The sequence below is a fragment of the Notamacropus eugenii genome, chromosome 1 (assembly GCF_028372415.1).
Source record: "Notamacropus eugenii isolate mMacEug1 chromosome 1, mMacEug1.pri_v2, whole genome shotgun sequence".
NCBI classification, from domain to species: Eukaryota; Metazoa; Chordata; class Mammalia; order Diprotodontia; family Macropodidae; genus Notamacropus; species Notamacropus eugenii.
Genome location: NC_092872.1, coordinates 90,800,258 through 90,825,741, shown reverse-complemented (window position 1 = coordinate 90,825,741; position 25,484 = coordinate 90,800,258). Strand labels below are relative to the sequence as shown.

The 25,484-nt window shown below is 36.4% G+C and overlaps 1 protein-coding gene across 11 annotated transcripts in view; it reads right to left on the bottom strand.

Moving 5' to 3' along the window:
* The window catches only part of CLEC16A (C-type lectin domain containing 16A), a 227,408-nt gene that overhangs the window by 43,949 nt on the left and 157,975 nt on the right, over window positions 1–25,484 (bottom strand). For 9 of the 11 annotated variants that reach the window (XM_072609236.1, XM_072609193.1, XM_072609219.1 and 6 more), the window contains 3 exons: window positions 22,127–22,278; window positions 20,143–20,347; window positions 17,680–17,847 (listed from right to left, as the gene is read on the bottom strand). In XM_072609236.1, the coding sequence (XP_072465337.1) occupies window positions 17,680–17,847; window positions 20,143–20,347; window positions 22,127–22,278 (525 nt within the window). The other 2 variants (XM_072609272.1, XM_072609277.1) reach the window with 2 other exon arrangements.

The following is a 25,484-nucleotide window of genomic DNA, read 5'->3' as shown; positions in this document are numbered from 1 at the left end:
TCCTGAAACTAGATTCCGTAAATCTTAATGATCATGGGTACAATGAATATATACTAAGACCATGTACTCTTTCATTTGGCATTTCTTTTTTAGACTCAGCATGTTAAAGGTATCCCTTATTAAGAGTAACTCAATAAAAAAAACCCAAACCTTGGTTATAGTAACTCATGAAGTAGAGAACGGTTTTGGTATGTGTTAGCTACATTTTAAAAATCTGAACGTTTATAGATCCTCGTGGGCAGTGTGCTTCAGGCAAATGTGTTCCCCCATTAGCTAATTTCCTGCTGTATTTTGAATTGAAGCCACTGCTGTGGTTTTGTCTTCTCTCTCTTTTTTTTTTTTTCCAGTTGAGGTCAATCTCTTAACTTTAAAAATGTAGCAGCTTCCATGGCTCTAAGAAAGTCTCAAAAAATTAAGTAAGCTCTATGTTCTCTTGTAAGGCCATGGAAACAGGAGTTTGTAGAACCTTAGAGACATTTCAATCTAGAATGTTCTAGATTAAGCTTTCCTTGTCTTTCTTTCTATCACTGCACCAAACATTAAAATAACCCTAACTACTTTACATTCACAGTTTGACTTATTCTTAGTATTATTAATATTTAGAATAAGACTCAATTCCTCCTCTCAAAATGAAATTTTAAACTTTGCCACTTTCTTAAGAATAACTTGTTTTCGTGTATCTTTCATCTGTCTCCAAAGCTTTTTCCCATCTGACTGCAAACACAGGTAGTCTCCCCAGGCTTAACAGCATGATCTATACCACAACATTCCCATCCTACTTCTCTCTTCCCTTTCATAGCCAACTTCTCAAAAAACCTCAGTCTAACTGACATTTCCTCATACCTCTCCTCCTCAGTCACCCCCGTGGCAGCTGGGCCCACCATACAACTGAAATTTCTCCCTAAAAGAGTCAATTTGACAAATTAAGTGTTTGTTATGTGCATAGCACTGTTTTTGGTGTAGAGATAAAAAAGACAAAAAAAGAAACAGTTCCTATCCTCAAGGAGCTTACATTCTATTTAGGGGATACAAAGTATCCCACCCCCATTTACAAAGCCTTTTTAAGATCCGCAAAGTGAATTTTTCATACCAACCCTACGAGGTAGATAGTGAAATTATAATTTTCCCCAATTAATCAATGAGAAAAATCTCTGAAGAGGTCAAGTAACCTGCCCATGATCAACAGAAGATATGAACCCAGGTGTCCTGATCTCATGGTCAGGCAACTATCTACTACTTCATTAAACTCCACAGAGATATACAAATCTTTTATTTAATAAGTCAGCACAAACTCTTCAGAATGAATACTAGACTAACAAAACTTTTAAAAAATCAATGATCTATATAAAACACTTAAAAGCAATTAAAAAAAAATATGATTTAAACAAAAAAGCTTCAGAGAGGGACTCCTAGCATTTCTATAGCTCTTTAAGATCTATTCCATCATTCTATGGTTTACAAAAACTTATTTCTTTAATATTTTCTCTTGTCTTTTGTTTAAAAAAAGGCAATATAACGATCACTGTGATTTTGTGTTGTCTGAAGCAGAAATTTCCTTCTCTTCTTATTCACTTCAAATACTTGGGGTAAAACAAACCTTTTACTGAGCTCATGCACGAACAGTGACTGGCAAAATGATCTAAGTGTCCTGAATTTGTTTTTTAAATATTTGACATCCTTTCCACTTCTTCCATGTTTATTATTAACAAGTGTCCAAATCATTTTATGTATCAAACCTGTTCCCTCCAAAGAATCTAAGTTTCAATATAGGCTGCTCTGCAATGTAGAGATGGAATAGGGCAGGTGAGATTTTAATCTATTTCTTCCAAATTCTCTGTGGAAAATCTGTATATTAAGAATTAAAGTTTTAGAGGTATGAATTCTTGAGAATATCTTATCTTTATTTTAAGTGAACTTTGATGTCTAAATTCAGGTGATCAGTTTCCAAAATATTAAATCTGAAATTTTCCCAGGACCAAAACATAGTATCAAAGTTTTATGCTTTGAGTGAAATTTAGTGAGTAACACTTGTGCTATTGGACAACTGTGCACATAAAGGTATTATTAAGAGAAAATTAATATTTTTTTCAGGGAGCAAGTTTAACAATGGAATTTGTATCATCTACACACAGGTAAGATACATATCTAAAACTACTGCTATGTTTTAATACAAAATGGGGATCATTGCCAGAAGACTCTTATTATTATTGCACATATGTAATACATTCAGTCAGGTACTGTCCAAAAATGTCAGTCTGAGGTCAACTAAACAATCAAGAAAAGGTTGTATTCCTCTCCCTCCTACCTACCACACAAGAGAAAGATTCAGGATTAAAAATATAAAATCTTTCTTGGGGAAAAAGAGCAACAAGTACCTTGTTCTTGGGAATGAGAAAATATCCATTATTATGCATATAGAAACCTCCCCAAAGGAAGGCTCCTATTAGACTTCCTAACTGAACAAGATGGTTGCAATCATTAATTTTTCCTAGGTTTTTATCCATTCAAGTACAAATATCCCCAATGACAGCCGTGCTTCCAGTTTCCTTTAAAAGGCAGCGCCACATTTGAGACTGATGTTCTCCTTTGAAGTGAGGTCTAAATCTATCCTTCCCTTCATCCTACCACTCTCTTTCACTGCCAGACTGAACCCTTTCCTTGATTCCACTCCACATTCTGCCAGAATGCACGTAGATACCTCCTTTAACTTTCTTTCACACTCTTCAGTTCCCTAAACGATTTTTCTGCTGCTGCTTTGCTCCAGTTGCCTCTAATAACAACACTCCACTTCCAGGGTTTGTTCATTCACAGATCTGAAATTCCATCCATAAACGTAATCAGGTTTGCTTGCTATGATTTGCTTTTTATAAGTCTTCTACCCCCACCCAAAAGTGTCTGATTGTTCATTATTTGATTGCCTTTCAGTAGTGGAATGATGTAGACTACTGCGCTTTATTGACTGAACTAAATCACACAACTTTCTTCTTTCTGGGTATGACTTGGCAAGTTGCCCTGTGAGGGAAATTTCAGTGATTGATTTAATGCCTGCCATCCAAGAGCCAGCATTCCTAAAATCTTTATACTCATAAGCAGTTGCATAAAAACCATTCCTAACAGGAATCTGAGCTATGATATCTTTTTTGTTATGACCTTGTACCTTATCTACATTTAGCAAGAACAAAATAAAAACACCAGTGCCTGTTAGGAAATTCACCTTTTAAAAACTGTAATTTATAGGGAAAAGCCAAGATAAATGCAACTCTGAAGTACCCTAATTTAAAACAAAACAAAATACAAATCCTAAAACTAAAATTAAACCTTCACATTTACTACTCTGCTATTATAGTCAAAGAGCAGCCCAAGACATTCAGAAACTTTAAAACGTGGTTCCAAGATATGGAGTCTAAGTAGATCAATTTTCTGGGAAGAACTGGTAATATGTCAATGGACTGAGGCCTGAGCCTCTAAGAAGAAGTCAAACATGTTTGATGTTTCTCAAGTACCCAGAATGACCTAAATATTAATAAATAATTCATAATTTATAATCCCTTGGTACCAGATGTACCACCAAGTTTTAGTCACTAGGCTGCATTTTACTCCCTTTCAGGTAACAGAGAATACAGGGAAAAGTGTTTTCCAGTTTTAAAGCTCTCCTTGGCTATGATGGTGCTCAGCCATTTAGCAGAGCAAAAATATTGGGGGCTTAAACCAAAAGCCTATGCATATTCCAGCTGCTTTTGTCATTGTCAGCTCATCCACAGCTTCTGGCCTTTAAAATCTCTCATGCTCCAATTACTTTTGGCTGCTTCTACACATAAAATGTGATCAAGTTAACTCATCTAAACAGAATCCCATCTTCCAGTACCTTAATCAAGATGAAATATAGCTGCTTACCTTGCCTCTGGTAATACACTTGCCACTTGGATAAATCATCTCTTTTACTCTCTCCTGTCCTTTATTTTTCTGAGCTCCTTGGCCTTTTATTGCTTTTCAGGAGTTTATCATATTGAACCTTTATCCTTTTCCAGGAAACCTTATTTTTTCTTTCCTTTTACAATTAATAAATAATAATGAGAGCTTTCTTTGACACAAATACCTCCTGGTTCCCAAACAGAACTTGCTGCAGCTTCTTTATGCAACAGTTGTTTGGCTTTTGCTAAAGGACGTACTTACTACCTGGCCAAAAAATGAAAAAAAGAAAAGAATGAAAATGAGATAGTTTTGGCATGATATTGGTCTGAAGGAAAAGCAGCTGGTCCACATCTTATAAAGCCCATTGAACGCCCTTGGTCCTACAAAACTGCTCCAACAGAGCAACCTTAGGAGAGTTAATACAGAGTAAAGAACAATGACCTAAGGATATCACTGGGCTGGGAATTTGATAATCCCACTATACTAACTCCCCGAAAACATAAACCTGTTTACCTATTAGAAGTATAATGGAACTAAGAATTCTGGGTTATACTTCTAAAAAATCTGCTAAAATTCTCAGAGAAAGTAAGTATTGGAAATCAACATATTTTCTTGTCTCTGCTAGATGGCATTCAAATTCTGGACAAAGACATGCTTTTCATCGGTTTTCTATCTCAATTCCACAACACAAAATGCAAACTACTTTAGAAGTTCTCAATAAATGCCCGCAGAAATAATTCTAATGACCGACTTTTCTCTTCATCAGTCAAGATTCTGAGGTCAGACCACAATCAAAGCAGATTTCTGGAAAGGTATGAAATGAGAACTTATCTCATAACTTACAGGAAAGAAAAGGGAACAAATGTTACTTTACCAGGAATATGAGTTTCTTCTTCAAAATAAAAAAAAAAAAGGAATGGAAGAGTAATAGTTTTAGGAAAAAGGAAAGCTGCCAGGTGTTTCTGGAGCTCATTGAGATTTCCAAATTAATATGGAATGTATTAAATGTTTCCAATTTAAAAAAAAAAAATTTGGATCACTGTTAGGAAAAAGCTACAAAAAAGTTGGCTTTGACTAATGTGGTCTGCAAATCAGATAACATGGTAACATAACTTCTGAAACAGACCAGTTTTAATGTGGCCCTGACAAGTTGGTAACTAGTTATGATTCGTAGGGAATAAAATTGACTTGAAGGATCACAGTATGTCTCTCTCTTTTTCTCTCTCTGTCTCTGTTTCACTCTCTCATAAACAGGAAAGGACTAAAGAAGTACTAATGGAAATATCATTTTATGATACTTCTGTTTATTACAATCTTGTGAGAGGACATAGTACTAAATTATGGGAAATGATACGAGTCTTAATTTAAACCTTTGGACTTTATACAGGACTAGGGACTTTTCTTTCCATCCATTCCGCCTATGCAGAAACTTTGGACCAAGGGTCCAAGAGAGCCCTGGATCTAATGCTCCTTGTACAGTACTTTTCATTTTCCTAAATAACTGTTCTTCCCAACAAGCCTTGACTCCACAAAGCTAGTGTGAAATGTTATTGTTGTTGCTGCTTGTTTTGTGTTTTTAAAACCAGTTTCAAATTATATTAGGAGCATTTTTTCAGTTCTAGGGAGATAGGAATTATTTGTGGTATATGGCACTACACAGTTCTTCCAGTTGATCTGTTCTCCAGCTGTTAGACACATGAATGTGTTATCAACCACACTCCTCTTTGCCAGTTAAATTTGGGTCATCAGATCTCATAGGCAGGATGACTTGGGACCTGACCCCACTAACAATTCTTTCCACATTCCAGAAGGGCATGATAAAATTAAAATATCTTGAGTTTAATTTTTAAAGTATGTAGAAATTATCTTTTTCTAAGCACAGATATATCTCATAGGGCATAATTTTTTTCTTGACACAGTGAAAAAAATGTTTATTCTTTAGGGAAAATCTCTATACTGCAGTATTTTAAGTGAGTCCTGTTCACTGAATCCCTCGGTGTTAACTTTGATAACGGAGATGAAGAAATAAAAGGTTAGAAAAACAAGCAACTTGTCCCAGGACCATTTCTATATGAAATCCAATGAAAAGGATGAGAAAAATGAGATAACCACAAGAATAACTGATATTTATACAGTAGAAAGTATTGTACAAATTTTGCAGATGAGAAAACAACTGCTGATTATTTGATTTGACCAGACACATAACTAGGAAGGCTCTCTCAATCCAAGTCTACCTGACTTTTCATCACACTATGCTGCCTAACCACACGACACACCAAGCTAACTGCAACATATAAATAGGATCTCTGAATCTTTGAATATGTGGTATCTTTATATTTCATTTCCCTGGGATACCTTTTTAAAGCACCAAGATAATCTAAAGTGGAATTAGCAAGGCTTCCTTATATTTATCTGTTTAATGAGAGGACTTCCAATGAGTGATTTGGCACAGATCTCACTGGTGTGTATTCAGAAAAAAATACCCTTTAGGTAGCCTCTATTATTATTATTCTTCAAGCCCAGCACACTCTTGGAAGTTCACTAGCTGACCAGAGTTTTGCCTGTGTTTGTTTCTCCAGTGTCTAGTTACAATTATATAGGTGTCATGAAAATATACAGCCAAATTTCAGGATTAAATATGCACATATCCAAGAAGGTGTTTCTAGACTATCCAAGTATTCCAACATTACTATTAGCATCACAGAGCTCTCTGCTAAGCTGGTTGAACACTACATACAACGCACACAGCCTAATCATCACCATAAACACCAAAAAGTCTCCAATGTGAATGCTGAGATGACACCTTTCACGTAAAAGGAAGCCAACTCCACCCTTCACTTCCTACATAATTAAGCAGCTGCCCACCACAGTCTTCAACACTACAGAGAATCTCTCATTTGGATGGGATGCTATGTGGTCAGTTAAATCACAAAACACTGTGAGCGAAGTCAGGGACCACTGCATGGTGGAGAGCACTAGGCTGGAAGTCAGGCTTTGAGGCTCCACTTTGCCACGAACTTGACTATTCCATCGACTATATAAACTGACGACTAGTGAGGTGGTTTCAAAGGCTCCTTCTAGCTTTAACAATCTGCGAACCCTGGTCTGTCACTGTACTAGATCCTGGTGAAACTCAGCAATTGAACTGGGATTTCTAAATTTTGTAGGGTTTAAAGACAGGGCAAGAACTGATAAGAATTCAGAATGTGAGCTCCTTGCAAGCGGAAATTATTTCAGTTATTGTATTTGCGTCCCTATCATCCAGCAAGGCGCCGCCACATCTTAGGCACCTAATAAGTGTGCTGAGTGATTGGATAATTTTGCAGTAATTACTTTCAAAGAAATTAAAATCAATTTGTTATTTAGTTCTTCCTCTTTGTTTCTGGTAGCTTCTGTACCAGTTTTAACTTTGTTTTTACAGAAAGCTTCTTTTTTAGTTTCCTGAATATAGTAGGATAAAAAGGTCCACACACTTGCATCAATCCAAGACCTACCCAGATACTGGACAAATGTATTTCCATTACTGCTCTTGAAAGCCCTATGCCTAAATACATCACTGACCAGCAGCAGATTTCAAATTCATAGTTAAAATAGTGCTGGTCCTCTACAGCACTTAAGCTTTTTTTCACTGTAGGTCAATGATTTTTTTTTTTTTAATTAAGAGATCTGGCCAACAGCCAAACTGGATTTCGAACAGTACAAGACACAGCTGTTGATGAATCCCACCTACTGGTCTGGGAAGCCTTGACAAGCACCTCCAGTTTTGAGCCAAGAGCAGGGCTTTTTTCTACTTGATTTATGAGCTAGCATTCACAGCATTGCTCAGAAAATCATTTACACAGCTCCCAGCACACAACAGATTTCAACTTTGGTTGTGACATGTAAGGAAGAACTGCTCAGCTGGGTCCAGCTATGAATCAAGGTTTCCTTGAGGCCCAGGTCCAGAATTCCTTCAGATTTCCTGGACCTCTGAAGACTGGCTCTGCAAATTTCTGAAAAGAAAGTATTATGGAACTAAACACATTTGAGCTTTTAAAATTCAGTGTTCAACGATATTATATAAGTCAGTTAAACATAAAAATGGATTATTAATGTTAACAACTATAACAACATATCTTCAGGTTTTTAGGGTTTGCAAAGTGCCTTTTTCACAAGCAATCTGTGAGAGTTTATAGTACAACTGGCAACAGAGACCATGATCATTTGTCAGAAGCCCAAGCAAAGCAAACACCAAATTTGGTATTCTTATGTATTCTCCTTATTGATGGCACTTGATGTCCAGAGCATTTAATCTTCACACCTCGGTCAGAGCCTAGAAAACTCCACAACAACAGGCCTTTTGAGTCTTTTCTCTCCTAAAATTAAGTACCCCTAACCAATTCCTCTATGCCTAGAGTTTCTACCAGTGGGACACTGTGACAGACGTTAGTTGTGGGTGATTTCTAAACGCAGGATGTGTACTGAAGTGTTTCTTCTCCCTTTGTTATTCTGGTCAAGGGAAGAAAGAGTGAGAAGATGAAGGAGAGAGTCTCTAAAAACTGCTTAAAGTTTCATGAAAACCAGAACACCAAGAGTTGGGGGAGCTTTACATTGGGAGTTAAACTAGAAATCTGAAAAAACAAAAAACAAACCTTTTACTCCAACCTAAATTTTCAAGAATTAATAAATATTAAATGTTTTAATCATGATCTAATGTTACCAGCCAAAAGACTGAGTTTAAATGATATGTTTTCTAGATATTTTGTTTCTATTTCCTGTCCACATGACTATTGCTCAGGAATGTGCACATGCACACACACACACACACACACACACACACACACACACACACACACACACACACACACACACACACACACACACACCCACACACACACACACCCCATTCTATGGACGTCAGAGTTTCTGACAAAATGTGAATGGAATTTACAGTATCATAGCTAGGAGGGACCTTCACAATTACCTAGTCCAATCTCTTTTACAGAGGAGGAAACTGAACCAGACAGTGTAAGTGGCTGATCTAAGCACACAGCTAAGTATTAGCATCAAGATTAGAAAAAAAGGTCCACTGATTAGAACTTTCCACTATTTCCACTACATTGCTGCTTCAACCCTTACATTTCTCTGTGAGAAAATGACAAGGTTAACATCTTTTCCCCCTAATATATTTAACTATTCATAAAAAATTTTTTAAAAAATCATTAGAAAGCTGCCTCTAGTTTGCTCCCTTTTCTCCGTCCTTTCCCCTTTACCCTGGGGATGTTCCACATCCTCAGACCAGTAAGTATGGGTACTGGCAATATATTTCAAAATCCAAAGTCATTTGTAGAGAAAATGGAGCCCTGGACTTAGAGTCAGGAAGATCTGAGTTAGAATCCAGTCTTAGACTCTTCTTAGCTATATGACCCTGAGCAAGTCACTGAACTGGGCTCAGCTTCAATTTCCTCATCTATGAAATGGATAATGTAAGAGCACCTATTTCCCAGAGTTGTTGTGAGGACCAAGTGAAATATTTGTAAAGCACTTTGCAATCTTAAAGTGCTATATAAATGTTTGCTGTTATCATTAAAATAAATACACAGTGAATTTAACTCACTGAAAAATGGAATGCATGTAGGAATGCATTTTTTTATTCTTTTACGTAAAAAACACAATTATGATATTCAAAGTGAAGCATATCATATTATATCTACTTACCTGAAATTTTACAATGATGAATAACTAGTAGAAAAATGACAGAAACAAAAATTCTTTTAAATTACTACAAATGAAGTTGTTTGCCCAAAACTTTTGAACATATGTACAAACTTCCAATAATTCACACTAATGAAAGGCAGTAGTGGGATGAACAGTCCAACAACATAAGAAATAATTTTCAAAAGAGTTTGGCTTCAGAATACACAAAAGGTCTTGCATTCTGGGAATTCACAATGCTTGAGACAAAGAAATAAAGACACATGTTTAGAAATGCTTCAGGATGAGCTGGAAGGCTGTCCATTCTGTCTCTCTATTTCCTTCTGGGTTCTTTATTTAAAGTTCCAGAAAGACATTGCCACTTCCCAGCCTTATGCAAAGCATCAGCCTAAACTGTGTTCTCTTTTACCTCCAGACCTGCTTTATAACTTCAGACTCACATCTTTCCAGGTTACAAATGCAAAGAAATACTTTATTTGAAAAGAATTTTTGTAGGACTTCAATTGCATGGGGTGGGAGGTTAAGTCAAAGCAAACGAATGATGAATGGTGGAAAAACAAAGGCTTTCTTTACTTCATGTCACCACATCAGTAAAGAAAAAATAGGTATCTATTCGGATGGATCATAATACAAGTGTTAACTTTACTTACATAATTTTGTTCTTTGTATTTGAGCCAAAATACTTACATATAACTCATCTGCACAGAACTTTGCAAACCTTAAAGTCCTAGGTAAATGAATGATTATTTGATTCATCATTTTCCATTATTTTGGGCTGTATTTTTTCCTATGTTAACCTCTACTTGAGAGTATGGAAAATAAAATTAGGATAAAAAGATAAGAAAAAATATCTATTGTGCATATAAAAAAGGTTTTTGGGTTATGATTAATATTTAATGTATGTTCAAAACAATCTTCAAAATGATAAATTTATCAATCTTATCATGTCATACTTTTGATTATAAAAGGAACTTTGAAACGATTAATTTCCAGCTCTTCTGCCATTACAGAGATGTCAAAATAGTGGATGAGTGTTAGAAGACAAAAAGAAGCTCTCATTCATTCAAAATACCACAGTTTTAAGCTCTGATTAAAGAAAATGATACTTCAACTAAGAGAATTCTGTTGCAAAGAGAAAATAAAGTCATGATTAATAGAAGTGAAATGAGATAGGCACTCAGTGCAAACCTTTTAAATTCTGGTGTGGTAGCTATGAGGGTGATGACAAAATAAGGTTTGCAACGAGGTCCATGAGAACCAAACCACTCTCTTTGCAATAAACATGGCCACTATATTTCTGACAGGCTAAAAATGAATAGACTAACATTGTACTTGGAATTACTGAACAGACATGGCGACAAATATTCTAATTTGTTATGGTTACTGAGTTTTCTTTAGTACCCACTGACTTGAAACCTTTTCACAAGGTCTTAAAAAAAAGGATTTTTCAATTGGTCTTAAAAAAAAGGATTATTCCTTTTCAGAGGCCTGAATCCAACAACTGTTTCCTCTTCTTCCTTTCCATGAAAATTGCCTAAAGGGCCACTCATTTAGATGCTCCAAATGATTTTTTTTTTAAAAGATGCCCAGGTTTAATGTTCTCAAGTTATTTATTTTCAATCCTAGGCTAAATCAATAGACTGGCCTAAGTTAGGCTCTACCCAGAACATATCTAAATCCATTCCATTTAAGAACTTCCCTATTTCTGTCAAGGACAAAGTCATCCTTTTAGACATCCAGGTTCCTAACCTTGGTGGCACCCTCAACACCCCTCCCTTTCATTCAACCCATATATCCAAGCAATTGTCCAATTTCAGTACATATGTCTTCTCTACTCTCACAGTGACCACACTCTTGTTCAGGCTGCTCTCACATCTTGCCTTGACTATTGTAATGACTTTTCCTTTGGTCTCCCTGTTCCTTCCAATCCATTCTCTACCCAGCTGCCAAAGTACACTTGTGATCATGTTCCCATTCTGGGGAAGGGGGGCTCCTCCCAAGGTAATGAATTCCAGTGGCTCCCTATTACATTTAAGATCTTCGGCTTGGTTTCTGAAGCACTTCACAACAGACTGCCTTCTTACTTTTTTCTCCCCTTCACAGACACCATACAGTTCAGCAACACTGATCAGCCAGTAGGACACGTCCCTTCATCTTCACATGCTTCCTCTGCTGCTTAGCTGCCCAAAATACTTTTTTGCTGCTTCTCTTTTCCACAGACCTATTAAATACGCCAAGTTAGGAAGCTGATCCAGCCTGATTATTTTGCTTTCATAAAGATAATACCTATGAAAAATAAGGTACTCCTTGTTCTTAAGAGATGTAAATGTTTAAACAAGGATGGAGAAGGCCATGCCACAACCTAAGACTGTATTAGGAAACAGGTGCGTGCAGGCATGTGCGTGCGCGCACACGCACACACACACATGCTTCAAACTACACATAAAAGGAGCTGTCACAGAATTTATGAGGCTTGGCTATGATCAGCATCTGGATGAATTAAGTCATTAATCCTTTAAGCTCATCAGTTAGCCAAAATGAGTGACATTTAACACAAAGTATCCCACCTGTCACTCTTTTAAAACAACTGTTAATACTTTCAGTGAACACTAATTTAACAGAAGTAGTTATTAAATATCGCTATTTTTAAAGGAATTATATGGTTCTAGAAAACTATGGCATTATATGCTTCTCAAGGTTATGTTGCTCCCTCCCCGACAAGAATGTGTCCCAAACACACAAGCAATCCATAAGACACACTGGGTTATGACAGCCACTCTTTCTCTCCCCCAATACCAACTGAGTAAACAAATATCTACTGAAACTAACAAATCAGTGAGCATTTATTATGTGCTAATTATGGACCATGAACTGGGTTAGCCTTTAAAAGGCATTCAAAGACAGAAATGAAACAAATTTGCTCTCAAAGAACTTATATATTGTCAGGTCAGGGGAGAAAACATGTACATACACATGTGTATGTGCACACACAAAGACATACACACACAGTATCCCCAAAATCATACTATAGATTTAAGTTTTAACAGCTTAAATTTGGAATTATGCCTCCAAAGTCATTAAATGGTACATACCTTAGGTCTATGTCCCAAAGATATCAAAGAAAGAGAAAAAGGATGCACATGCGCAAAACTCTTTATAGCACCTCTTTTTGTGGTGGCAAAGAATTAGAAACTGAGGGGGAGCCCAATAACTGGGGAAAAGCTGATGTGACAATACTACTGTGCTGTAAAAAATGAGGAAGGGGATGGTTTCAGAGAAATCTAGGAAGACTTACAGAAACTAACACAAAGTGAAGTAAAGCAAAACCAGGAGAACAATTTATACAACAATAACAATGCTGTAAAGACGCACAACTTTGAAAGACTGAAAATTTTATCAATGTGATGACCAACCATATTTCCAAAGGACTCATAGTGAAATATGCTACCCACTTCCAGTTAAAGAGGTAACAGCTGCAGTACAGACTGAAAGGTGTGTACGTCTATGTGAATTCCCTCGTATATGTGTGTGTATGAAATACCTAAAATGTCTATATTTTAACCTCTAAAACATATAGCATATATACATTTTATATACATGTGTGCACATGCATGCATGTGTACATGCATGTGTGTGTATTAATTTATTTTGCTTGACTATACATGTTTGTAACAGGTTTGATTTTTTTTTTCCCCAGTGTAGGGTGGGAGGAATGTGAATCTGGAAATATAATAAAAATTATTAACAAAATCAATCAACAAATTAATAAAATTAACAAAAAGCTTTAATAAGTTAAAGACCATGTCAAAGACTAAGACTTTTGGGACACCCAATACAATAAATAGATGGTAATTTTTTGGGGGGTGGCAGGGAGGAACTAGTAGTGAAGCGGGGAGAGGAATCAGGAAAAGCTTTGTATAGAAAGTAGCATTCCAGCAAAGTTTTGAAGGAAACAGGAGAGTCTAAGAAGGGTTTGGGGTGGTAGTGCAATTCAGGAATGGGGGGATGTCCAATGTTGGAAGAGGAATAATACTGAGATTAAAGAGATTTTCTCAGTATAAACAGCCCCTAGGGAAGGTACCTCTAAGAAACTTTATGAGTAAACAAAGTATAAGTTTTAACTCTGGTTCCCTACTTGATTAAGAGAAATATAACTATTCAAAGTAACTTACTTGGTGGGGGTTACTTTTGCTTTGGGGGAATCTAGTTCATTCAGTTTTTATAAAAGTGATTACCAACTTTAGATATTTGAGTCTCAGATTCTTATATACATCTATAAATTATGTCTAATCTAAGTCTCCATATAGGATCTTTATCTCTAGCATTAAATGTAGGTAGGTTAAACTTCTAAATGCCCTTTTGCCTTTCTCAAGAGTTTTAATTTAACCACTTCATGTATATTACCTTCAAATTCATACTAGTCTAACAAGACAAGAAAATAAAGTAAAATGTTTACATACAAAAACTTAGATGCTACATGGCTAGTTACCTAATTAATCTCCATCAAAATTCTGGCTCAGCTGCTTCTCAAAAGAAATATAAAGGGCATATTTTAGTTAAACAATGATTCTTATCCCAGTAGGGGGGACACAAAAATGACATGCAATTATATGTACCAGCATAACTGGGAAGATAACTGTAACACTGGGATACTTTGTATTAACCCTAGCATATTTTCAGTACATCATCTTTCTTGTAAATTATTCTGAGGGAGCGGCAAAAAGTACCCCAAGTAGCCATGTATATTTTTTCTTATTAGTATGGAAAGGAAAACGAAGCAATTATATTCCTTTGAGGAAGTTTGGATGTGGAATGTCTATTGTGGAATAAACAACTAGTTGAAACAATTAAAATGCAGTATCAGCAGCAGATTTCAGTTAGAAAAATCTAGGTCTTGCTTTTTTATGCTAATTACCTACCTACCATCCAGCTCCCATGTATCACTTGTCCTTTGGAATTTCTACTCACACTTCTGAAATAACATGAATTAAGCTGTGAATAGGGAAATTAAAGCCTACTCAGCAAATCTCTTCTTATTTAGGGTTTAGCACAGAGCCTGGGACATACTTGTTCACTTCCTGGGTCTTTCCATAAACCATTTACAGCCAACAAGTTCATTACTTTAATCTGGCTACTGACCTTCTCTTTAATGATGTAAGTAGTAAAACGATGCTTAAACTCCTAAGATGATTTTTTTCTTCAAATTTCTCTTGTGAATCACTGTGGATCAAAACCAGTGGTCAAATTTGGAATGTCTTCGCTCTCCCAGGTGATCTGGCTCACTCGTCCTTAATGGAATCCTCTAGTCACTAACCGTGATTCATCTTATTTACCTTATGCTATGCACACTATTCCTTAGACTCCATAAGCCTACCCTTGTCTTTGAATAGTAGGCAACATCCTGAGCCACAGGGTGTTCACAAACCTACACTTGTTACAGGGGAGGTGATATTTTCCCCATCATGTGCAGCTTTTTCCAGGAGTGTTGGGAAAGTGCTGACAAAACAGAATGAAAATCAGAAAACCTTATCAACCATAACCAACTGGCAAAATCTAATTGGTAAGCTTCCTTCAGAAACCTCCAACAAAGGTGGGGGCTATGGTCAAGGACCTATGTATCCCTTGAAGAGGAGAAGAGGAAAGGAGAGACATGCTAGCAGAGCTACCATTTGTATTGTTAGGCGCGTAGAGTGCTTTACAAGTATTAATTTCATTTTATCCTTACAGCAATTTGAGGCAGAAAGGTAAAGTGATTTGCTCTAGATCACAAAGCTAGTAAGTGAAGCTGGTTTTGTTGATTTCCGGGCCAGTGCTTTGTGCAGAATGGTACCATTTAGCCTCATTAAAGGGGCCAAGCCCTGGTTACCTCTTAAATAGGACTATTCAATGAATGGGTGTTGCCTCACCCTAAGTGAGTACTTGCAAAGACTGCAGCCTAAGATCAAGGTCTCCCAGTGCATCCTGGGTCATCTCCAGTCATCCTGATGAATATCTGGTCACTGAATTCAGATGGCTGTGGAGGAGAAGTGAGGCTGGTGACCTGCACAGCCCTCCCTCACTCAAAACAAAGTCAAATGCAAGTCATGTCATCATTTTTCTGATGGTATGGTCTTCTTTGGCTATGAAGGACGAACACAAACAATATCATCTAGCTGCTGGCAAGGCAAGCAAAAGAAAGCAATAAATTGACTTGTGTTTAAAAAAAAGTATATTATCTCAATGAAAAAAATTATATATATCTTTCTGGAGCTAAAAGAAGTTACAGTGGATTAAAAGTAATTTACAAAATCTCTTTGACCTTTTCCTTCTTCCTATGCCATGTTACATGCTAAGAGAAGGTAAACTTTGTAAGCCATGGTATGTCAAACCATGTTAAACATATAAAGAGTTCATTTATTATGGATCTCTATAAAATACAAGATTTTATATTTCCTTTTCAAAATAAAACTCCAGACTTCTGGATGGTGATAAAGGGAAACATTAATATCTCTATCTGATGCCTGAGAAAGGGATATAGTCATAAATGACAAACTCATGTTAGGACCAATACTAGATCGTTTTTACTACCAGTCTGTGAAAGATATTGAGGGTAGAGGAAGGATAATCTTGAAAGAACACACAGATAAAAATTTAAATTGTCTTAAATCAAATAACACTTCAGAACAGCTTTTAAAATTGTAACAGTAGGATATTCTAATTTAAATCCTAAATACATAGAGAAATTCACAGAATCACAGATGGAAGGTACCTTAGAGATCACCTGCTCAACCTATTTTTTCAAAAGAGAAAAACCGAGGCCCAAAGAGGTTAACTGACTTGTCCGAGGTTACAGAGGTAGTAAGGAGTACAGCCAAGGACTTGAAACCAATTCTAACTCCAAATCAAGTATTCTTTTCATCATAACACATTTACTCTTAAATTCACTATGTTTGGCTTGTTTTTTTTTATGAAGTTTTATAATAAAGGGAAAAGTACTTTGTATAGAAATCCAATGTACTTATGGGTTTAAGTAAAAATGTTAAAATAGTAGGTCACAGAGCCCATTTTTCTATCACTGAAGCAATCTATGTTACTTTCTCAAGTTAAACCTTCTATACACACACACACACACACGCGCGCACACACACACACACACACACATACATACACACACACACACACACACTCTCTCCCGTACATATCACAGAACTTAAGAATTGGAAGGGACCGCAAAAGTTATTCAGTCCAACCCATACTTGCACAGTAATCTACAACCCTGGCAAGTAACCATTCAATCTTGATTCAGGACCCCCAGTGAAGGGGACTCTTGCACTGCAGGTCAGACCATTACACTTGAGAACAGTTCTGATTGTTAGGAAGTTTTACCTTGAGTCAAGTTTAAAGTTGTCTCTCTACAATTTCCACCTACTGCTCTTACTTCTGCCCTCTAGGATACAGCAAAATAACTCAGATCTCTATACCACATAATAGCCTTTTCACATTCACACGATATAGACCTCCCCTCCGACTGCCTCTTCTCCACCTTAAACATTCCCTAGCATATGCACTTTGGTGAAAGTGGGAAAAGATTTTCAGAGATGGAATGAAATAAAAGCCACAACGTTGATAATAGGGCATTTTTCTTAAGTATCACTTCTTCAGTGGGGTGAGAACACTGACCACACACACTATCTCTTTCTAGTCATCTTGCACCAGGACGGAAACTACTCTACCACAACTTTACTAGTACTAATTTAAGTATTTCCAAGAAATTTCCAAGAAATCTCTTGGTCTTAAACTTCTAAGAAGTTTTTCTATATACCCCAGAAATGTCCTGGAAAACCAAACCAAAAATAAAGCCAAGATTTACTTTTGTGCCTTTAGTTTAACCTGGGATTACACCTTCAGAGATTTTTAAAGAAAGAACACTGCAAAGCTAGCTCCATTTTTGAGCTTAATAGTTTAATGAGGATGAAACTGCAGGCTACAACTGTGGAGGAGAAAAGTTAGGGGGAAGAGAGGACAGGGAAGAAGGTTCCATTCTTCCAAAGGAGGCTGAACACAAGCTACATATGAGTTACAGGCCAGGCTTACCTGGTACCTTGTCAACAGATGCAAAAACAGAACGTTGCACAGTTGGATCACTGCTGCCACGGCGAGACTGTTCATAGAATCGGAAAGGCAGGTGCTGGCTTGAAGCTGAAGCATTAAGTGCGAACCCCATGACTTCTGTTGAAGGCTGGATGGGAAGGTCCAGGAGTGCTAGGTTTAAATAATGCAGCATTTGATTAATAAAACCGCAGATGGCGAAGATAAGATACTTTGTATTGTTAGGTTAAACTCATGGGGCCATAATGCTAATACTTGATCACAATTGAGATGGAATATCTAATAACTGAGGCATATTCTGATCACTTTGATAGGCTACAAATACTTTCAATTAACATAAAATCTAACATAATATTCAACTTTTATAATAACAATAACAACAGTTCACATTTTAATGGTGCTTTACAGTTTACAAACTACTTTCCTCATTATAACCTTATGAGGTGGGTAGTGAAAATATTATTAGTTCCATTTACAAAAGACAGAAACAAAACAAAAAACCCATGAGGGACAGAGAAATTAAACTGACTGCCCAGAGTCACACAGCTGGTAAGTGGTGACTCCAAGGCCAGCTGACTTCCCACTATACAACGCCATATGAGGGCACAAAGGCCTGAGAAGGGAGATCTGGGTGCTAGTTGGTTTGTAGTCTTCTTGAACTCACTACTATGACCTTTTCTTGAGCTGTGAACATAGAAGGTCTTATTTCCCAAGGTTCAGGTACTTTTTACATTTCAATCCCCAAGGCATTGACCACATATTCAGCTCTAAAATTATATATGTCAAAGTTGCTAATCTTCATTTCCATAGATAAATCTTACTATAAATCGAAGCTGTTAGAATTTAAAAAATCAATTTTTAAAATACCCTGTGGCACAAATTCTAACAGCCACTTTATAGCATAATTCCCAATTTAAAAATGAAATATTTTTACCGTTGAGCCAGCTGTAAGAAATTACTTTAAAGAGGAGAAAATTCTCCCAGAATAAATCTTAAAAGAAAGGATTGAATGATTTAAGTAATTTCTTGCATTACAAAATGCTTCTGTAATGATTTTGTAAGCCAAGTTTTAGTTAAATGGAAAATAAGATGACAGAAGCACTCAAGAGAACAGAGAATTAATAAGTGAGGATGATAGTGAACCCTAGTAAATAACTAAATCCATGAATATTCATAAACCTGGACCCTAAAAAAGTTTTTTTTTAAATTTCAAGGAATTAATTTGAGAAAGATCTGCCAGGCAGGCTTAAAACAGTCAAACAACTGTACTGCAAAACTCATTTGTTCTTGAACTGAAAGATGATTGGACAACTGAGAAAAACTGAAGTTAGAAGCTTACTTCAAAGGCTTTGACCAAAATGCATACTGTAGTTACTTAACTAGAAATCACCAAATGCCCCAATTTCTGAAAAAGTTTTTTTAAACACAAAAAGGTATATTTTCTTTACAGAATATTAGAAATTAGCTTGCTTTTCAAATTCTCAAAATCCTCCACAACAGTGGAATAGTTCCTATAGACCTGAGTTAGCTAGTACCTTTCTGAAAGGGAGAATTAAGGAGGAGAGCCGAGTTTCTGATTTTATCAACATAGGGAACAGTTGAAGAAAAGTCCCTTCCCCAAGACAGATTTTTGTAACTCTTCTGCAACCCACAGTCCTAGAAAGTTCCCTGGGATGCTGAGAGGCCAAGTGACTTATCCTGAGTCAGGAACAATATGGTCCAATGGAAAAAAAAAAAAAACCAACCCACTGAGCTCCAGTCAAATGACCTGGGTTCAAGTACTGTTTCTGATGCTGAGTGATCCTGGTGAAATCCTTGGGGCTCAGTTTCCTGATTCTAAAATGAGGGGCTTGGACTAGATGGTCTCTAAGGGCCTTTCAGATCTTGATTTATGATCTTATGTGTCAGAGACAGAAACGGAACTTAGGTCTTTCTGACTTTGAGACTAGCTCTGTACCCACTAAGCTACACTGTCTTTTACAAAAAACTATAAATGGGGAATACTCCCATTTCTTTGACTGTGTTAGTAGATCAGAGCAGATACGTATTTGGACAAAATGGTTTTGATATGGAGATTATTTCTTGTATCCTATCCAAATGAAAAACAATTTTTAACCAATTGGCATTTATAAATCAGTGTCCCAATTGCTCCTCCTGGGCCTAAGCAGAGAGGAAGTGTTAGCTTCTCCTCCACATCTCAGAGAGACTACCTACAATAACAGAAATTTACTGCCAATTCCAATTGTCATTCCTCCATCCTACAAATAAGCAGAAATAAAAGATTTACTATTAACTTGAGTTTGTTGTCTTATTTTAAGAGTACACTGTTTTCAGCTACAGGAGATCAGTAGATTCAATACATCATTGAACTCTGCAATCTCAGGAGAGGGAAGTCATTCTGTTACCAAAAGAAAACAAGAAAAATAGGGAGGTGATGAATCTACTCACCAGCTATACGCTGCATCTTCATACGCCGCGCCTGGATACGACCTTTTGCTAAGCGCTGTTTTGCAATGATACAGCGGATGTGATCAGAAAATACAAATGTAGCTTGGAGAATGGGGAAAGGTTTAGAATGCGGGCTAGAAGCAGGCTTGTGAATGATAATGTTCAGAGCTCTGCTGTCTTCTTCTACTCCAGTTACCTGCATATCCTGTAGAAAAACAGTAATCCAATTAAGTTCATAATATGGTGGCATCTCAAAGGAGCCTAATGCCCAATCAACTCCTATGAAATAATTCTGAAAAATGTCAAAAACATGAATGCTTACTTAACTGGTAAAAGATGAATTCCTTTTCTAAGTCTAATATGTGAGGGAGCAAAGCCAGGGAAAAAGATTTCTGGATACTATACATAATCAAACATAATAAAATAACTAAAAAAAGACCAGTTTTCCTCAAGAAGTTATAGTACACAATACTGCATGACTGTTCTCACAAAAAGCTAGTTTCAAAATGGCATACCATATTACAGGTCTATTCTGTCCCACCATTCCCATCCCTCAGTTAAAACAAGGACAAAGTCCTTTCAACTGACTTTCAACTGGCTGACTGTCTGATGCAGCAAACAAGCCTGAGGAAGTAAAGCAAGAGAGAATCAAGCTGAAAACAGTTTTCCTATACTTTCACAGGAGACATAAGTTAGACAGCAAGAAGGGATCTTAGACAACATCAAGTTCAAACCCTTTATTTTACAGTTTAGAAAACAGACCTTGGAGAGGCAGAATGGAAGTTTCCACAGGTCACATCAATAACAGAGCAAAGGTTGGAACCAAGGGTTGTTGGGCTCTTTCTACAGCCTGGCAGTACCCCTTTCCAGAAAAACAAGGCTCTCAGGTAGAGAGGTAGTAAGAAGTATACAGAGGTTTATATTTCACAAAGCATTTTCCTCACATCTCTGTAAGGTTGGTAATACAAATATTGTTATTACTATTAAACAGATGAGTTAAATGAAGTTCATGGAGGGCAAAGGACTTGACATCGCCAAGTCACAAAGCTGATAAGGCAAGAATCTGAACTCAAACTTGGATCCTGCCACCAAATCTGGCATCATTTTTGCCCTCTGGAACAAGATTATGTCCAACAGGAGCTTGCTGATCTAAGCCATGAGCAACACCACACAAAAGGAGAATGGTGATATGCTAGAGAATCTAATGATTCTGAAGGTGAGAGTGGCAGATAACACTCTAAGCCTGGTGATTAACCATGCTCTAATTAACAAATAAAAACGTGATATAAACTTTAACGTGTACAAAATACTTGGAAAACCTTAAAATATTAAGTAGATGTCAGCTAAATAGATACATATACAATCTTTTAACAGGAAAGCTATGTTTCAAAGTTTCTTTAATACTGTGAAACCTGAGATAATGAACTAAAGCCCAAATCATGAATTATCATAGATTGTATCACACCTATTAAAACATTTTATAACCTATTAAGAATGATGCATCAGAGGTAGATATTTGTAGGGTAAATTCTGCATAGCTGTGGAATCTGAAAAATGAACAAAAAGTAGCTTAGAAGAACAAATCAAACTAAAACCTGGAAACTGTTCTAGTGCAAAATTTCAGCCGTTTTCAGAAGAAAAAAAGATTGTTTGGAAAAGACTTAAGATGATATTGATCTTCAAATATCTGAAGAGCTATTGTGTGTAATACTGATTTTTTTGCAGCTCCAGAGCACAAAACTAAAATCAGTGGGTAGAAGTTAAAAGGAGTCAGGTTCTGGCTAACAGCTAAAGCTGTCTGAAGCACAAGAACTGCTTTCTAAGTCTGTAAGAACGCTGCATGTATTCCAAGAAAGAGTATAATGATGTTTGAAGAGGCATTTCCATATCAACTGGGAGGTTAAATTGGATCACCTTTTAGATTCCTCCTAGCTCTGAATCACAAGACATACAAGAGGATTTTTGGAACTTTCTGACACCTTACCTGCAAGAGACCTGCAAACTTGACTACTCCCCACCCTAGTCTTGCAACATCTGGCTCCACCAAACTCATCTGATAAATATCCACAGCTAGAAAGCGCTGAACGAGACCTCCATCTTTTGTAATGACTGTACAAGCAATTAAATCGCTGTTATCTGAAAAGAATAAGAGATGGAGATCAAAATGATATGATCTGTAATCATTCCATTACACCCTGGATCATACAACACAATTAGTATTTGAATGTCTAATTTTTTAGTTTCACAGAACAGCTCTTTTTAAGCATAACCTTTTTCTGGCAGAGAAACACAAATGAGAGAGAGAGGAGAGATACCAGTACCTATCCGTCTGTTGGTCTGACACACATGTAGGAACACTTTCAGCTAATCTAGGCTCCCAGTGCTTCTCTGATGCATCTTGTTCATTCCAGACGGCCCTGAAATGTCTTTATTTATAGCGTTATTTAGTTCATTGCAATGTTACCCTTCTGGGACATTCTTCACAAAAGAAACACGAACAGGAAAGAAACTCAGCTTTCTTCCACTCCCATTGTAAAATGAGTCATTCTGAATGCTTTTATTGTGGGAAAACACAGTCATACAACATCAGTCACTGTGTCATTTGCCTGCACTGGCCCCAACTCCCCTGATTTCTGAACACAGCTAATCTCTGAATGTTAGACTTTGGAAGCTATAAAAATAAGAGGGGAAAACACTCAAAAATCTGGTTAAGCAGTCAAAGCTCTGTAAGTACAGAGGTATAAATTCATGAGAAAACCAAAAAGGAGCCACTAGAAAATAGGAAGTTAACTTGCTAAAGGACCTTTCTCTTTTTGGGAAATCTTAAGGTTACAGGTTGTATTTGATGAACTAAATCATTGAATCATGCTCCTCTGTGGTTTAAAAAATGGTATGGTTTCCTTACTAGAAACTCAACTATTTTATAGTTCATTTCAACATGACCTGTTAATAATGTGATATCATTTAGTTATTACCTACTACCCTTCCCTGATAATTATCTTCAAAACTGGATTACTTGAAGTGTGCATTCAAGTCTTCAATCATACTGTTCTGTCCAGAACGGAACTTAAGTTCAAGAACAACATTAATGCATTAGAGAGGCAGACAACAAATAATATGAAATGTCACTTCTATCAACAATTTTGAGTTAATGAAAAAGAATCACATATGAACAGCTCAATGACAAATATGAAAAGAGATAACATAGGCATAAATAATGCCTGATGGAAGAAAAATATTCAGAGGTATGTTAATAAAACTATAGAATTTTGATCTTCTGTATATTCATGAGGACAAAAAAAATTTCATTTTAAATGGTAATGCAAAGCTTGATTTCAAATGTGTAAATTTGAAGCAGCATTTCAAACATTTGGTCAGTATTTAAAAAATAAACCAAAATCTAGAGAAATTATTTTGGGTTGATCAATGTGCTTTTGTGTCTTCAGAATGCCATTCAGTATTAAGAGAAAAAAGGGTGAAAAAATAGAAAATACAGAACCATCTTTCATCAGCTTTAATGTAGAAGAAGAAAAAAAAGAGTGAGGTACCACTGAACTGAAGCTGATTTCAGACAGGAAAAAAGGCAAGCATTATTTCCAGTCAGTTTGTAAGAATGTCCATGTAGCTGACAAGTAAGAGGGCTATCCATGTGCCTTTACCTACTAATACCTCATGGGCAGCCTCACACTAGGAAGTGAATAGCTTCTTAGCACCCTTGGTAACCATCCTAGTAAAAAGTCACAGCCCAAAACACACACACACAACGCCCAGACACACACACACACACACACACACACACACACACACACACACACAATGCCCAGACACAATGCAACTCATCTACAATAATAACGCTACATTTTAAATTATACCTCAATAAAATACAGGTGCCAGTATTACACTTCCAATCTTGGCATCTGTGTCGTCAAATACATTTAAGGTTTATGTCTAGGACAGTCTCTACAGTCTTGCTGAATTAACGTTCTTTGAAATCAAATATCTAAGGACACATACACATTTCTTGAACACTGATGCAGCTGCAGTTTAAATGTGTAACACTGAATGTAAATATTCTATTACAAGTACAAAGGCTTTCAGACACATGCTGTTCATCAGAGGTCAGAAAGTAAGTAGCAGTATAACAAATCCTTAGTACTACTTAGTACATCCAGCTTGAATTCTCAGTACTGGAGGGTTCAAAGCAAAGCTTGACAGCTAACAGGAAGCCATGATTACTCCTGTAAGCACAAAGAGAGATCACTCATTTTCTTTGGGAAATAGAACAGCAGCATTTCCATAAAAACACTTCCATTCTACCTCCTGTTTTTGATAAACACTAGCCAACAAAGAGGAAATAAAATGATCAGTTTTTGAAATGACATGATGGTTTACTTAGAGAACCTTAGACAGTTAACTAAAAAGTTAATTGAAATAATAATTTCAGTAAAGGAGCAAGATATAAACAAAAATCATTAGCCTTTTTTTAATATTACAAACAAAACTTATCAAGAAGAAATACAGAAAGAAATTCCAGTCAAAGTTAACTACACAAGTTCAGAGTCCACAAGATGCACATAGGGATTATATAAACTTAACTACAAAACACTCTTCATAGAGATAAAGACAGACCTAAACAATTAGAGAAATATTAAATGCTCACAGTTGGACTATGTCCATGTAATAAAAATGACAATACTATCTAAAATTAACTTACAGATGCAGTGTTATATCAGCCTACCAAATAACTTTAGTCGAGCTAGGAAATAACAAATAATTCATCTGGAGGAATAAAAAGGCAAGAATTTAAAAGAAAATAATGAAAATAAGCAGGAAGGAAAGAGATCTGGCAGCATTAGATTTCAAATTAGATTACAAGCAGTAATCATCAAAACTCTTTGGTACTGGTTAAAAAAATAGAGAAGTTGATTAATGGAAAGGGAATATGCATTTATATAGTACCTACTATGTGTTAGGCAATGTCCTAATTACTTTTTACAAATGTTATCTCATCTGATCTTCACAAGAACCTTGTAAGGTAGATGCTATTTTCATCCCCATTTTACAGTTGAGGAAACTGAGGCAAACAGATTGGCTCTGGATCACGTAACTTACTAGTAAAAGTCTGAGGTTGGAAATGAATTCAGGTCTCCTTGACTCCATGTCCATTGCTCCATTATACTACCAGCTGTCATTGGAACAGATTATGTACACCAGATTCAAGAGCAATCAATGAACATAGCAGTATACTGTACAACAATCCCAAGGATTCCAATTACTGGGATAAGGATTTAGTAATTCACAAAATATTATGGGAAAGGTGAGAAGCAGCCTGGTAGAAATGA